Source organism: Ooceraea biroi, chromosome 8 (genome assembly GCF_003672135.1).
Source record: "Ooceraea biroi isolate clonal line C1 chromosome 8, Obir_v5.4, whole genome shotgun sequence".
Taxonomy (NCBI): Eukaryota; Metazoa; Arthropoda; class Insecta; order Hymenoptera; family Formicidae; genus Ooceraea; species Ooceraea biroi.
Window position 1 is genome coordinate 9,974,156 of NC_039513.1, and position 17,922 is coordinate 9,992,077.

Sequence of the window (17,922 nt, forward strand, 5' to 3'; positions counted from 1 at the left end):
TCCGGCGATGCGAGCTAACCCATACTCTCCGCACGAGCCACCTCTCACCCTGTTTCTCATCCCCTATATATTTTTTCTCTCTTTCTCTTTTCTGTCCGCTTCGCTCTCTCGCTTTCTCTTTCAGCGAGTCCTCCCGATGTGCTCTCGACCCTTCGTCGACGTACATGTGTTTCGCGCTAGACTGCATTTTCGGCTACTCGATGCGGAAGAGAGGTTAATTGTCGCGCCTTTTTTGTCTGTAGCTTCCACCGCGTGGGGTAACTCGCCTCGCCGGAAAAGCCGGGAAAACGGAAGGGCGGCCGGGCGGATCGGGAAAAAGAGGGACAATCGATTTTTCGGTAGTACATGTCACGACCGATGAACTCCTCTTCTCTCGCCCGTGGCTTTTCGCGAGCTCTCGATATCCGTACCGCGTATTTTCTTATTCGACGGGACGAAAAGCGCTGGAAAAAGCGGCGCTATGTGAGGGAACACGGGCTTTTAAAGCTCACTAAAAGAACGTGGCCGACACTCGAAACGTTCGTTAAAAGAGCGCGGGAACGAAGAGAGAAAGAGAGAGAGAGAGCGTTCTAGCGAACACGTTTTGCAAAGGTAACTGTAAAAACATCACTGACCATTTTTTGATCAGAGAAATGGCGAGAAACTCGAGATGTTTGTGATACTCGAGAAGGTATGTTGAACACATTGAGAGATGATCCTGTTGTACGTATTGAATAAGTTTTACAAGTACTAATTTTTAAAGGAATGATGTTTCACAACGCGCGACCGTAACGCCGTATTAAAATCCATTCTATCGTACAGGCACGATCGCAGTAGTACGACATTAACATTCAAACACTCGTGACAGACGTATAGCGCATTTCTCGTGCGCATCTAAAGTTATCGTATCCAGAAAAGATGTTCTTAGCGTCGGAAAAATGCCTCGGATAATCCGCGCTTAGACGACGTGACGTCAAATACGTCCGTAAAACTGCACGCTTACATGCAATCCATATATGCAGCTTCCTATCCAGCTCCGAGGATTGTCGGGAAGTCGCACCAGCGTTTACGTCGCAGCTGTATCTACCGCGCGATCGCCTCGATATGCATCGGGTTCAGGTACTGAATAATTGAAACGATCTTTCGTCACCACCACCGGCAGAAATACGCGCGCGAGTGTACGAACGTACCAGTGTGACAAGAGCAACATTAGCCTGGGAATTTCCATACCGAACGAATGCAACGCGCGCTACGGCTGCTTGCAATTCTAAGATAAAGACAAATTCGAGCGAACGTATGCAAGGCAGCGAGGCACCGAGTAGAAACCCATCTTCAAGTGAAGATGGAACAGCGCTGCATCCTGTGACGCGAATCCCGTTTCTTTTCGTTACATCCGCAGAAAGCAGTGAAATAGTATCAATATGGTACCTCCAGCTCCTTCCTCGTTCGCTGTATATCTTGCTGAACGAAACCTACGTCATTAGCTACCGGACATCCATCCTGCTAACCGAGAGGAAACGAGAGAGATCTATATATTACTATCACCGAATCCGCGAGCGTTTCGCGAAGCATGCAAATTACAAGCGCATAAAATAGATCCGCCAGTCGCTAGTTGCACCGACTACTACTGCACTTGACACGTTGCGATAAGAAATCATAACGATCGAATGATACGAAAGCGTGCCCGCAGCTTACAGATGTTAACTGCTTCGGAGAAACCGGCTTGTTAACGCTCCGCAACTTGTAAGCCGCGACTAACAATAAGGAGCAGCTCCCACGAGACGTAAAGTGGATCTTTCGGATTTCTCTGAAAGGACAAAAGCCTCAGCGAGGTATGAAAGGCAGCGCCGAAGGATTACGGCGATAACGACGACGACGACGACGACGACGACGACGACGACGACGACGACGACGACGACGACGACGACGACAACGACGACGACGACGACGACGAATGACAACGAAGAACGACAACGAAGAACCTGCTGGCATAACGACGCGAACAGGTGCGCGTGTATACGCGACTGAAATAACTGCGCGAGGAAGGGCGACGGTGAACGGTGAGGAACTTTGTTCATTATTCCAACAATTAGCGGGGCCCCTATTTCTTGTCCCGTTCGAGCGAGAAACGTCTCCTCGCGAGAGCGACGAAACGGCGGCGCACGCGACCGTTCCATTCTTTGTCGTTTCCCTTCCTCCAGGCACAGTACTTTGCCTTTCTCGCTATCGCTTATCTTTCCGAAGATTGACGAGAGTTGACTTTACTGCGCCGAAATAAAGGAACCTGTGTCATCGAAGCTAGTTAATCGACAGGATTAACGCTGCTGATGTAAGAGCCTATGGCAATAAGTAAAAATGTTATGTATCTTCAAAACTTTAGTCGAATCCTTAAAACATAATTCAATTTTCTGACAAATTTCATTTCAATGTTCGTGTGCTCGCGATAAAATGTGATTTAATATAGATTACTTTTTCCCAAACTGGTCACGGTTCTCTGTCCTGCAAAGGGAAATATGATTTACCTTCCAGTTCCACGCACTTACCATGCACTTAAGTTAAACTGACCGCGGGATAATAACATTTTGTAAGCTGCCAGTTGGAGATATGCATTCAGTAATGTTATTAACTTTATAGGTGACGTAAGAGCACCGACATTGCGAGGGCCCTACCACAATGATCTCTCTTAACTCCGGCTGGCAAAGTTTCACTCGGCCGTGCAACTTTTTACTACCGCAGTGCGAGAAACGCGACTTCCCCGGCTGCGCGAGCTGTCGTTGAAGAAAGCCACGAAGACTCGACGTGCCAAAGTTGCCGAACGAACATCGCCGAACAAACTAAGTCGTCGACAACTCGGGGGACCGTGGCACTAAAAGGCGGTGCGGTCACCAGGTAGCTTTTCGCTGGGCGAAATCGACAGGTGCGACCGCAGGTTAAAGCCAGGCTTGCGAACTGCAGAGGAAACCACAGCCGTCCAAAACCGCCGACGATGCTCCTATTATTCCTAGCCTGCATGTTTCGCGAGCGTCCGAACGCTCGTTCTGCCTTTCGCCTCTCTTGCCGTCGTCATCATCGTCATCATCGTCATCCTCGTCGTTGTCGTTGTCGCTGACCGCGAGCGGCTTTCCCGAGAAAGCTCGGCGTTAATATTCCCCGCTGGCGGAAGTTCCACCGCGCGTCGCTCAAGCAAAAAGTATCGCGATTGTTGCGCTTCCCCACTGCAAAAACTACCGACTTACCGCTGCCAAAGGACTGCGATATTTTTGCCGGTGCACCGTGCCTTTTCGTGGTAGCTATATAAGTCCTAGAGATACGGCCGTGATCTACGAACCTGTACATTTCAATCTGCCTCTATGGAACTAAGTGAAATCTGTGGAAAGCGTATTACGTACATCGTTGTAGTTGATTTAGGAGTTGCGCTAAAATGTATCGTTAAAAAGAAAATATCGTTATATTAGTCCCATATAGCCATGTATGGCCATGTATCCCATATTATGCAGAGGCAAAAAAATAGATGTAATACCTAACATGAATTAATACTATTAATTTATTCTTTTCTTAGTTGGATTTAATGGAAAACCTGAAACAATGTATAAATGTCGCGGCAAAAAAATGAATAAAGTGACAAAAGAGAGAATGTACAAGTAGGTTTCTTGTAACTGGCCATCACGTATACAAATCATCAAAAGTGCTATGCATTGTACGTCAATGAATTAGATGGGTCCGCGCGGAGTTCAGTAATTCGTCGTCACATTATCTGATAGAATGCGTTGTGTGTAAAGTCTCTTGTACACTATTCCATCATGTATAAGCACTTTGATAGATATTGTTTTATCAATCACAGTGCTTATGTTTTTTCATTTGGATGGACTAGTTCACAAAAGGCTTTATCTGCATTGTTGCGCACTGATGCATCCAAGCAAATTCGCTGTAAATTCGTAATTAAACAGTGCGCGTACATATGACAAAGGCGGTGCCATTCTGAAGGCAGTGGGATGAAACAATAGATAGGAGAAATGGACGTCAAAGCCTTTTCGGCTTTTCGACGCATAGATGAGCGTATCAAGGATGTTAATGTGAGTGCGATTCGATGAAACTGTAACATGGAATCATTATACATTAAATCAATTAGCTAATTAAAGTCGTCTCGTAAAGCAGTGCATATAAGCCACGTACGATTAATATTACGTGAGATCTTGAATTGTATCCAAAGTAAATATCGATGTCATGTACGCATGTTTGATAAAACTCGGAAAAGAAATCGAGTAAATCCATTGCATACATATTCTGAAAGATAATAAAGTGCATCTCAGCCCGACAACGGGAGAAAAATTAAAAACTGAAAATTTCCGCTTACACCTGCGTCCTCTTCGGCATAAAGTAGGAGGATAAGAAGAAAAACAGTTGACAACTCGTGCGCAACGTAAATAACCCACAAAGTCGTGAAAAAGAATGGCTATCGGGTAGCCGCAATCACGGGAAGTGGCCGATTTTCAGCAAGTTTCCATAATCCCCGTCTTGCAGCTTTACTGCGTGTCTTTTACGATCATGACAGAAAGATGAAGATCGCGGAGCAGAACACGGGATAAACCGCTCGCACGGAGTCGGCTTTTCCACGCTGCCGCTGGATACATCGCATGGAAAAATAAAAACCTAATCGCCGGATGTCCCGATCCCCCGGGAGCACTTGAGGTTTTGGACTCGCACATTTTTCCTAACCTAACTAACCAGGGAACTCGAGCCGTAAGCTCACGTACCGGAAACGCCAGCGCTTTTATTTCCTGTCGCGAGTATGGTACGTGCACTAGCCCAAACGACGAACGAACGAGGTCAGAGGTCACGCATTAAACATTTACTGCGTACTGCACGATAACTTTGACCGCGTCCGCATCAACGCAGCTATTAGTATCCCGGACACAAAGAGCAACAATCCCGAGCGTAGATTTAACGCGAGGCAGAGCCTGAATTTCGTAGCCGCCGTCCGGCATTTCCACGAAACCGAATTTCTACCGTTCCTACTGTGCACACATAATTACGCAATTCATTAACAATGTATGTACTTCAAACGCGCCATTCCGTTTCTCTTTCTCCGCGCTTGAATATTATTAGTCCGCAACAATGCGCCGGCTTGTAATGTCCATCAAAATCTCGTTCCGTCGACACGACTGTATTTCCTCTGTAATGAAATCCGCGATGGACCTGCGAACTGAATAACCGTGTTAACACAACTGAAAAATCGCGGATTGTGCCCGGCGAATTTTCGCGGATCTCGCGAAAATGAATACATCTCGCCGCGGCCACGAAGATAAACGAGCGCGTGCTGACTTATGCGAGTTGGAAGAGATGCTTAACGCAGCCAAGTGCTCCACGGAGTATGCTAAACTCATACGTTATGATTATCATGTGTAGATGTATGTTACTGCGTAATTGTATGTAATTAACGAAAGCCTCGTCAGTTAACAAGCTTGAAACGCATTATCATTGAGATTTATTATTAAGCGGAGGGAATACGAATCTAAATTCGATAGAATCTGAATTCCACATGTAATTATACGCGACAGTAAATTGCGACTGTGATGAATCGATGCTTTGATTTACGGTACCATGACGTTGCATTTAGGTATATACCTTCCGGCGGAAGGAAGGGGAGAGAGGAAGAGAGAGAATCCTTTACTAAGCAGATTGTAATGACACTCCAGTAACGCATCACCAAATCAGGACGCAATACCGGCATATTTTGCGATTCCCTTTGTACCGAGATGACGGATATCGCATCGCTGATTGCCTGTACGCTACATGGAGACAGCGTGGACGTTGCTTGTGGGCTTTGGTACGATTCCGGTTGACAGGTTGATTGCGAGTGCAGTCTGATCCGACTAACTTACAACGTTATCTGGAACTTTGTTCAGCGTCGATGAAATGAAATAAGCTCAACTGAGAACTCCCTGCGTCCTACGTCGAAAAGCAAACGACATATTCTAACACACTGTGTGACATTCAAACTTGAAGCACAGTTATCCGAAGTACGAAATGCATGTTGGGCAGACTTGGTTTGTACTTACTCTGGGATCATTGCATTATGTGTCTTTTTTTCTAGTAATATTTATAATCGTTGTTATTTCATAAATAACGTACAATAATTATCTAATATAATTTTGTTACAATTTTATTAATAACTTTAATGTATAAAAATAAAATATAAAAATAAAAAAGAATATAATTTCTCTTCACATTCTATCCTGAAAGTATTATAATACTTTAAAAAGATACATTGATATGTATGATACTATCACGTTGCGTACAATGTGCGACGGCATAATAGTTTGCGAAAATTAAATTTTTATCTCGCCGTATTTTTCAATTACGTCGATTATACTGGACTACGTTGATAATCATTGTACGCGAAAAAAATAAAAAACCATTTCAAAGAGCCAAAGTCTGGTTTGAAAAGGATCGTTTCAAAACGCACAATCGCTATTCTAATGCGACGTTATATAATATATATCTATTGATGGCCTGCTCCTTGAGCTAAGAGAAGTATAACAATCGATATCGTTAATCGCAGACGGGAACTATATTGAAAGATGAGTACAATGGCCAGATAAGTAAATGGCTTCATGCTTATGTAATTCCTATTCGATTACACTATTATACTGCTGTTATATTACTGACTGCATTAATTTCATAATAATAGTATTGAAACACGAAGATTAATTACCGACGCAACGCCAAAGTAAATGTCCAAACGTGTATTTATTTTTATTATATTCATATTTCAGATCGCTTTAAAAATATGAAAATATGAAAAGTATAAAAATGTAAAAATATAAAAAATATATAAATATAAAAAGAATAAAATTTATCGGAGGATATTTGATATGTAACAATGTAAAAAAGAAAATGATATGAATGCGTTAAAGATTGCAGTTGAAAATGAACGTGCATGCGCGTTTTCGTTCGCTAAGAAACAATTTCATCAGCATACGCTCCGCAACATTCTCGGAAACAGATCGTTCTAAATTAAGAAGCCGACATGCGGAAATAAACTTGCCTCTGTTACGGCAAAGCGGCGCTCTATCAGCCCCGGGGGTTGATACGGTTTCTGGTTTCTATTGGCAACGCGATATGGAGTTCACGTCGAATCCGCAGTATCCATAACAGGAGCATGATCCTTTCGAGACTGGTAAATTGAAGCCGAGATACGCAAGACCGGATCGCTTTTCCAAATTGAATTTTCCGTGGTGCTTAAACGTTCTTCCTCGTTTCGCGTTTCCCTACAGCGACAAACTAAAATCACTGAAACGTCCGCCCGTATGACGGTATGTTTTCATCCCCGGGAATAACGTCGTCGACTTCGTCTGAGCTTAAACGGGAATGCGAATTTCAAAAGCGGTAAATTCGAGTGACGCGTAAGTACAAATTAACGCGTCGTATCTACTTTAATTATGACGTTTGTAATGGTAATGCCACATAAAATTGTGAAAATATACTTCACCATGTGAAACGCATGCGATAATTTGGAAACGCCTGGTACAGAAATTCGCGCGATTCTGCCGTCGACTTCACTTATCACGAAGGCAAAACCTCATTACGACGCTCGCTCGTAACAAAATCAGGATCGGTGCAAACGTGCAGATAAGTTTAATTTAATTCTGGTCCTCGGGAAAATGGATTTTCTACTTGACAGAGGTAAGACATCGTCATGTCGTCATGAAGAAGGGCACCGGATCGCTCGGAAACCGTTTGGGGATGTCCGAATATATCCTCGTCTACCGCTGTGTCACGTCGATCCGTATAAATGTCAAGCGAAATTAAGCAATGATAGCGTGGCCATGCCGTTGACCCGCAGATAGACCCACAAGCTTGCGTCAGTAGTAAATACAAGTAACAGGTCAGACTTATCAGCGCTGTGACACTCTCTCGGCCTCGCGTTGAGGGATCTTTATTTACCAAGATCGAATAAATTATCGAACAAAATTCAATTTACCCAAATAAACCAGTCCAAATGTATGCAATTTGTATAAGAGAAAGATTCTATCGAAATCGGAATTCAAGACGTCAAATATTCGACCAGTCATTAATTATTGCAGTCATTAATTATTTATATCACGCTGGAAAAATCGCCAAGTAAATTAATAACTAGCGTTATCGTATACATCTCTGTGTCATATGTGTTATCTTTAGCAAGAAATACTCTACTTACACGAGCTTCTGAACATTCGCAACATGCAAGACGAGTATCGGCTTGATGTGACTCACACCATGATAAGAAATTGCGTTGGTCATAATGATTGTCTCATCGATATGTATGGTGTGCACTCGACCAGCGCAAAAGCCTATGGCAATAATTCTGCAGACTTACATCCTCTGTTTCCGGCATAAGACCTCTCTAAGCTTCTCCGCGAATTTCTGATAACCAGTACGCTCGTACATTATTCTGTATGAGTAATGCACTTTGCCCGAGTAGGCTTCCGCGCATACACACGTACATACAGACATTTAGGCGCGCGCGAAGGTACTCGCACATCACCTCGTCGACCAAGGGTTCACATGGACGCGTTCCGCAACTAAGTGCGGAGAGGCCCGCATAATCCGAGGTCTGGAGTCCAGATCAAAGCCAAGTCCCGCGTAATATATTCTCTATGAATAACTCGCGCGTCGACTCGGAGACGACGATCTTGCTCGCCGTGACCTTTCTGCTCGCTTTTCTTTGCCTCCTTTCGCTAAATACGCATAGGAATCGCTCTACAGATGGAGAACAGAGCAACTGACACTGCAACCGACATGCTGCAAAACGGGGAAATTAAACGGCGAGAATCATCGCTCCATGGGGATCACCACTATTACTACTATCGTAGCAGTGCTGCTACTACTCATTTCATTTGCATCTTTTAATCGGGAATATAGGGCAGACACGGTAATTAGAGATGTTGACGATACGTTGATATTTGCTTGGAGCAGAAAGTTACTTTGATATTGCACTTGAACTCTTCTATTCGATCTGTATAAATATGCTCCATAATTTCTAAACCGTGCTGAAAGATCTATTCACTGGCGAACACCTCTGCTAAATTGACACAATGAAATATAATAGCTCGTGCACGAAGAAAGAGAGAGAGAGAGCTCAATGAAAGCAAATTTCTTAGCGATGAAATTCCCGGCTTACTCGGATGCGACGACTTCACGACGAAAAAGAACAAGAAAGTCGGAAGGGGAACGTGGCTAGAAGAGGAACCGACTTTATTAGGATGCCGGTTAACGGAGGAAATGTGGACAGAGGGCTTAAGCCGTCCTCCCCGACGCGGACGGTGCTAAATAAACCGGAGCGTTTTCCAGAGCGCTCGGACAATATGGGAACTGGTGGTGGTGATGGTGGTTGCACGGAATGGGTTCGCCCGCTCGCGACACGGGCCGGGCCCCGCGCGGCTTAAACGGTAATTACGTCCCAGCGCATAATGCGTACATTTGTATCTATTAGTCGACAGTGGCAACAATGACGCTTCCTTGCGCTCCTAAGACCACGACATTAATCATTCTAACGCGCCGTCGCGCGAAAACGCAGCGCGCCGACTGACATGAATCTCGAAATGGTGTAGTTTGATAGTTTTCCATGATTGTGGAGATGTGAAGCTACTAGAGTACTGTTGCAAGGATACGTGTTAATTTCATAGTTTCGAGTATCTTTTTAATATAGTGACTCTTCAAAGAAACTTGATATAACATAACCGACAGAGAAAGAAAAATTGCATTATTAGATTTCAATACACGTTTCAATGTAGCAAAGCACTGTTGTCATTAGCGGGCGTAATTTGTTACCTCGTAATTTGTTAATTAATTTTACTACGTTTGTTTTATCATCCTATAAAGATTACATCGAAATTGACGTATCATCTACTTTTCATCCAACGCGTTTATCACGCGTCGTAAGTCTACATAGAATTTGACCCTGGCGATTTAAGCTAGTCGAGATAATTTTATGGTATTCCTCGGTCTGATTTTATGAGCCGACCGACTTATCCGACTTCCGATTAATCTGATTGCAATGGTAACGACGGCTGCGCGATTGGGCGAAGTTTCTTCGTATTCGTCCTCGGTTATAATCACGATAAGTTTATTACAATCACGCACCGATTTCCATGGCAAAATCCTTCTCGTCCGCTAATCCCCGACGTTCATCCTAAAGATATTCGCCGCGCGGAGAAACGTCTCACGTATAATCCGAGCGGAGTCACGGCGCGGCGTTAAGTGACGCGGAATTCAATGTTAGAACGAAAGCTCGGTAGCAGCGGTAACGAAGTCTTTATAGCCATCCCGTCGCAGCGTCGTCAGCAGGGACGTTAATTAATGCGTTAACGAAGAGGGTGCTCCCCCGTTGAGCCAGTAAAATCGGTATAAACATTTACGGCTCCCGGAAAGGATATCCGATTACGACAAAGGGCTTGAAGGCACTAGGACTATATGAGCAACGCTGGTAATCGCAATAACGTAAGACGCTCGTTCAATTGTAACGTAAATTAACGGCACGCTAATTATAACAAACGGAAGAAAATTATCTGCAACATTCTACTTCATGTACCTCATATATACTGTACTTTATGTACTTTATGTGCTTTGAATATTGCATAATACAAAAGAAAATTCCCCTATAGTAAACTTTAAGAATCGACTAGTACTCTGCAAGCTTTAAGGCTTTTTATGACAATTATAATTAATTAACTCATAATTGAAATTATCGCGCAATATCATAGTTTGTCTTTCTCTTCACACTTTTCATTCTCGCGCAGTTCCTGTGCAGTGTGCATGTGCCGCTTTAGGCGTATTCGTGTGCAAGTAACATATTCTGTGAAACTAAAGGAATTATACGGTACCGTGGCATTGAGCGACGGATATGTAGCGCGCGCAACGTCGAACGAAATTAAGCCTCGCAGCTTATTAAGCTCGTCGGCACCGTCGTCGGGCAAGGGAGGCTTTGCGCTTGCGAGTGTTGCGTGTTCGCAAGCCCACGACTGCAGGGGCCGCAAGCTCTTTTCCCGGCCGACTTTCATTTTGCGCGCGAGTGACTTCGCCCCCTCGATCTACCCCAAAGCAGTCAGCCCCTAAAGACGACGGGGGTAATTTTGTGCTAAGATTGTTTGTACACCGTGAAGAGTGGCGCGGAGAAACGACGAATGGGATAGTTGCGTCTAACGAAAATTCTTAGCTCGGTGCGCACGCTTCCCGTCAACTTTTTCGATTCATTCACGAGATCTGTAACACGAAAGTGTTAGAAATAAATCCTATTATTGGAAATCGTGTTAGCGACAAATTCTCTTGTTTTCCCTGGGCAAAGTAGCTTTCGCGAATTTTTTCCACGGTTTTTTGAAGCGGTGGAAAATATTAAAAAATAACGGTAGCTTAAAATATTTGATATGGTTGGTCGGAAATGTTTTCAACCAACTAGTATAACAAAATCCGGTTGCGTAGTGAATCGGAAGGATAACTATCAAATTTAATAATACAGCTGTTATACTGCCGTTTGGGCATGGCCAATTATTGTACAGAGCAAAATACAGAGGAATGCTTGAATGACGGATTTTTACGGTTGAATGGCGCGTATCCAAGTCGCTTAACGAGCATTCCCGCCACTCAACCGTTAATTTTTCCCATGGACGATATATACGAGTGCAAGAATTATTAAGCCAAATCGGGATACCCTGGCCAAATTGCGCGTTACCTTCTGGATTGGCTTGGAAACTTTCCAGCTAAGAACGACGTAGAAAAGAGCTCGAGTCGACTGCTGCAGTATCGCACGAAAAGTTTAAATCGCGTTGTCGGATAAGAACGAAAACGCGTCCTCGTTAAACAGATTAATGAAAAAAAAAACTTAGTAAGCAACAACGATAGTAATGATTTAACATATTAACGCATATATGATAATTGTACATATAAAAACTTTAAGGATACTAGACAAGTTGGAATGCATGGTACGTTCGCTTTTCAGTTTTGCCAAATGATTTCCTACCACAGAGAGGAATATTTTAATTAATCGACAACGGTCCAAGACATCAAGGCGATGCGAAACAGAGTAGATATGCTTGCCAGAAGGCAAGCTTCACAGGGATATGTCAGGATCAGCGAGAAAAGCGGACCTTGAATCTTTCATGAAGAGGTCCGGTCCCTTTTAATGTACATGTTAGGTGACGGCCGCTGATGCGATCTATATATCCGTATACATAATGTACACGTATGTATGAATATAGCGGAATGTACACGGCGAAATCCCTTCCGGCATATCGCATCCTTATACATGAGATACAAATCCTGAGGGTTCTGATTATGGATCTCGTGATGGCCCTCGAGCTGCTCGCGATTAACGCTCGCGTAGATTTTTCACTCATCGAGAACACTCGCATGATTTACATACTTCGTGGGAGACGCTTGCGGAGATTTCCGTTACGCGTAAATTACAGTCCGTGAATCTCCGAGATTAAAATCAAGATTTGCGTAACAGTCTGTCAATGATAATAGTTTCAGAGTTGTCTGCTCGCGGCATTTCTTTTGTTCCTCTTTCGGTTTGAAGATTAACTTTAGGCATATCAAGAGATAAGCTAAGTTAAGCTTCACGAGGCAAGTGCCCGATGCATCCTATAATGAGACAAATTTCCAGTATCAGTTTCCGCAAGGAATCAACGGAGTGTTCGTAAAGGGTCTTTGATGCACGCTAGACTACTAGTATATAGCTATAGATCAGCTTTGTGCGGTTCGATAAGCGGAACATCAATGCCCATTATTGTCGTCATCACTGTCATTATCATCGCTGTCGTCTTCTTCGTCGCTGTCATGAACGTCATCGGCGCCGTCGCCGTTGTCGTCGTTGTCGTCAACGCATCTAATCCGTTAATGACTATTGTTGTGTATCGAGGGGAGGAATCATCCCTTAGTGCAGACGTGACCCCAACAGCCTAACCCACGCTGACCTGAATTATCTGACTACGTACGCGCTTACACGGCCGGCCCAAGGTGGACGTATGTCCGTTAAGCTTCTCGCGCCTATTCTCTACCAAGTCTCTTGCACTAATCTGCCGAGAAAATCGACTCTCGCCAATCGATCAAGCAGCTTACTCTATTAGCTCGTATCATCGCCTTGCGTAAAAATAGATGTCTTGATATCGAATTGTATTAAGCGCAAATCAATCATAATAAAAATTACTGATAACAAGTTGCCATTTTCTCCAAAGTATAATTTATTGTAATTACTTTGGCGTAAATATTTATAGCTGTTAATTTTGTTAATGTCTGTAATCATGCTGTCGAAAAGCCTGCTAACATGGAGCAACGATGCAACTGATAGTGAGAGACAATAAGGAGCACTGATCATACACACTTTGTTACAAAGCACAAATATAATTTATACGTTTTATAGTTCACAACTTTACCAAACTCGGGCAAGCTACGAGCTCTGCTTGACAGTAATCAACGGTAACTAAACTGAACTATTTAGGTTAAAGCTTGGAGAAGTAAATAAGGGGTAGACGTTCCTTGTTTATTATTTGAGGAATCTACCACAAGTAGAGCGAGAAATATTTATATTGTCTCTGCTCGAACATATACGTGAATAAAAATACAATACAAGCTAGTTTAGTTAATTGTACGATTTAAGCCCTCGAAGTCAGTACCGGTTTCGCGAACAATAACAATCAATTATAACAAAATGAGGAGTAAGCTTTGTCGGATAAATTATGATTATTAAGATTCTCTTACTGAGAATTCTATGATCCTAATTGTTCACTGTTAAATGCAAATAGAAAGGCAGGTTAGTTGCTTGTGCAATAACTATTCGCCATGGATGAATCGGCACCGTTAAACCAACAAAGCAAACGAAATTCAATCGCTCTGTCGAATCCGCACGACCCGTAAACCTCATTCCCGCTATCGTCCAATCGGAAACGAGTCCGAGCGGCGTCGTTCATGTTCGAACCCCGTCGAGGATTATCAAACTGCTAAACGATGTTTCGTTGTCACGAATAACAAACAGATTTCAAGTGGCTATGGCAAAAGCCACTCTCCCACGCGCGCGCAATGCAAGTGCAAGAGCGGGGCATCAAACGGTTAATTAACGATTCGAGGAGATTAATGATGGCTTTCGGGAGTGCCGATGTTGACTCAATAAAGCCCTCGAAATCAAGAGATCACCGGAAAAGCTATAGAGACAACGAGGGGCAATATAAAGAGAGGAGCAACAACAGAAACAACGAACAATAAAAAGTTAATAACAGGAATGCAGTTAACGTAAATTAGAGTATACAAAACACGTCAATTTTCTTCTTATTTTCTCATAATTCTTATTATAAAGTTTATAATAAGAAGATTGCAAAAAAGTCACGCGCCGGGCAAGGATTCTTTTATGAAAGCCAAATTTTAATCTAATTATTGACTCGGATTAACAACGCGCTTATGTATCTTACGAATGTTTTGTAACTTTAACCAACTTGACTGTACACAACAATCAACGCATAGACGGAGAATTAAATAGTTCATACAGAAAACAAGTTTACATAATTTCGGAGCGCAATGCAGTATACTGCACGCTCTGCGTGGCGTATATCGTGCGTCAGGAAATCAGTCTCTGTCCGCTTCTCTGTCCGTGGCGTACACGAGCGCATCGACCGCTGGTGCATCGTTACCAAATATGCGTGGAGGATCGACGGGATGCGACGCGCGTGTCGACGCATCCCGATGAACCGTGACGGCACGCGGCACCAGCCGCCGTGACGGACTCGTTTTCACAGTTTTCACACAGGCGATTCAGTTTGTCGGCACGTGAGCCCGTTGCGAATAATATTTCGCCGCGGACACGACGGTGCAAATGCTCGCAATTATACCGAGGACGAAGGATGCGGACGCGTTCGTAATCGCGCTGATGCGGCTCGATCGCAGGAACGAGATCGCGTCCGATGATTAAATATGAATATCGCACACGTGTGAGACTTCGTACACGTGTCGACATTTGAACCGCATCATTTGATATGCGAGACAAAGCAGTTTATGAGAAAGCATATTACGCGACGAAATAAATATTGGATCTTCTTTAGCGCAAGAAATGGGAGTACCAAGTGTGTCGCACACAACGCACACGTAATGCAAGAGACTCGCGGGCGTGAATAGTTTATTTATCGTTGAATTGCGCTCTACGCTCACAATTTCTCCTTGGGACATCTTAATCCAAGATTTACATTACTCGCGCACGTGGCGCGAATGCAGTCCGTCCGATAATTTGCTAGGCAAACGGAACCGAGGCGTTAACGTTACGTCTAGCGAGAAATCCGGCTTTGCGTTCGCGCTGGCTCGCATCTGGCTCACAGGCGATCCGCTTTATGCGTTACTCCGCGAAATATCGGGTCTCGACGGCGCAAAATACGTGCACTGGATACGGAGGCACATTTGCGCTCGCGCGCGACATCGAACGAAAACAGTCGCAATTAGGCGGTCCATACGTAATCCGTTAAGACCATAACACAATATTGCAAGCGTTATTACGGTAAGGAAGGCCGACAATTACCGCGGCCATGGTTAATCCTCAGCTGCTCGATAGTTTGCACTTGCCGCACTATTCCGTTTGTTATGTTATTCATTAGCTGCGCTCAGGAGAAACCCCGAATTATACAGCTATCTCTTGACTTATAGTCCTCTACAGTATATAGCACCGGACCTTTGAATCGTATTTGCCTACGCATACGTTTAAGCGCTCTCGGCGCTTTGACCGAGGTGTACCGGCGCGATTAGCAAGCACTCCACGAAACCGGAAGCGCCGTCGCAGTGGGAGCCGCGTATCCGTACGACACGATGCCGCAATGGATAAAACGTTAAACGGCTTGGAGCTCGTTAGACCGCGATATCCACCGAATATTCGAGCGAGGGAAAATTGCGCGAGCGCGTTTTAACGCCGCTCGAAAACTTTGAATAACGGCCCGTTGTTGATCCGTTAAATCCGGATACTGTCCGCATTATCGCGTAACACCCCCTGAATACCTGAAATTTCTCGTTTTATTATCGCGATCCATAATTGATATGAAGTGGTAGATAGAATTGAAATATTGCTAAGTGCGTCCGATAACTCATAATAAATATATAGAAAATGTTCCATATATACGAAAAATCAAACATACTAACTTCTAAATTGGACAAGTATCGGATACTAATCCGACGATAAACAGCTACACCGGAGTAACCCAGAAAGGGAATTCATTGCGGACAAACGTCGTCCTGTTACCGTGGAAATGGTACCTACGTACTACGTCGAACCCGGAGAACAAAGAAGCGGGGATTCACGATGGACAAAGGACCAGAAGGGATCACATTCGAAACTCGCATGTCGCACAGGAATCCAACATGGTCGGGTATCAACGGATCCGCGTTTCGGGGGAAACTTTGGTATCGCGTTCGCTATTCGGTAGCGTCAACTTACTTGGGTAACCAGAAGAAGAGCTACAAATGCGCTCATGGTGAATAATCGTGCCTCGATATACCGGAAATGATAACTGCAGCGGCATTTCGATGCATGATAATTAGCTGAGTGCGCGGAATATAACGTCGATAGAGATTTTTAAAGAAAAATGTCAAGCGTGTTCACACATACATACACACAGACGATTACATACTCGACATCAGCCTTGTGGTCCCGAAAATTGATCGGAAAAATCTGTCCCGCGATACACGCAGGCCCTTCCTCCTTATTCCTTCGTCAGAGGTCTCTCCGGGGCCGACAATAAATAACACGGAAGCACAGGAAATCCTATTTGCTGTCGATCCAGCGGAATGATTGATAAATTGCCTTTATTAACCCCCCGAATGACGTTCGCACGGAGACTCGGAGATGAAGTTTCGTCGCAAACGATATCTTCCGAGAGCTAACTTGTCCCGAAATAAACTCGCGCGGCTCTTCTCGCTTACGTTATCGAGTCGTTTCCGCAACTAGAGTCAAGCGGATCAATCTCGTGCGACGATAAAGAAACGATCGCGCAATTAAAAATTCGCAAAGCGATAAAAAAACAAAAAAATGTCTACTTACGTGAATGGCAGAAGTTTCAAGAAGACAGATGGAAGGATTTCGAGTGCAGGATGGACATCACATCGACCGGGTTGATCGTTACAAGTGGAAGAGATCGAAATCAAGACCGAATCGAATGACTTCGGTAAAATAATCATTGCACTATTTTACAAACAGTGCAATATATTATTCTTTGTATTTGTTAAACTATACCATATTATTCTTTGTATTTGTTAAACTATACGCTCCTTCCATATATACGAAAAAATTTGTTTAAGTCACACATCAAGTTTACTTCATAATTTTATATTCTCGATCAATACTATATCAACGATTTAACGTAACTTCATTTGCAAGCAATTTAACGAAGAGAAGTTTATCGATATTGATTGTATTCAATCAATTCTCTTTGCTCTTTTCTTAGATAATGTGAAACTTAATAAAGAATTCGTTCAAATCTTATCTCTTATATCCACGAATTTCTCAATTATATTTTTCAATTATGTTTTCGGGATTTACTACTTCTAGAAATGATAAGAAAGAGAGACAGGGACAGTCATAGAGATGCAAAGAGAATGAGAAAAGGAAGGGCGTGATAGATATACAGAGAGTTTTACGAGAAACAGAAGTAAAAAAAAAAGAGAGAAAAAGAGAGAACTAAAAACGTGACGTATATACGGGAGAGCTCGTACCTTCTGCCCGCTGTGAAGAGTATCTCTGTAAAGTAAAACAGAAAAGAGAAGAGTTAGAGAAGGTGTACATACAAATACGATAGATGGTAGAGAGCGGGTATAGCAGGCGAGACACGAATCTAAATTGAAACAGTCATTTGTATTTTATTAATAAAGATCATAATAATGTGAAGATAGGCGTGTGAAAGAGAAAGAGAGAGAGAGAGAGAGAGAGAAAGAGAAAAGCAC

The 17,922-nt window shown here is 43.4% G+C and overlaps 1 protein-coding gene across 10 annotated transcripts in view; it reads right to left on the reverse strand.

Moving 5' to 3' along the window:
* LOC105275603 (polypyrimidine tract-binding protein 1) overlaps nt 1-17,922 on the reverse strand; it is a 350,912-nt gene that overhangs the window by 309,932 nt on the left and 23,058 nt on the right. For 2 of the 10 annotated variants that reach the window (XM_026971641.1, XM_026971639.1), the window contains exon 2: nt 17,695-17,719. The exons of the other annotated variants lie outside the window; for them this stretch is intronic. In XM_026971641.1, the coding sequence (XP_026827442.1) occupies nt 17,695-17,719 (25 nt within the window). The remainder of the gene's footprint in view (nt 1-17,694; nt 17,720-17,922) is intronic. 10 annotated transcript variants of the gene reach the window in all.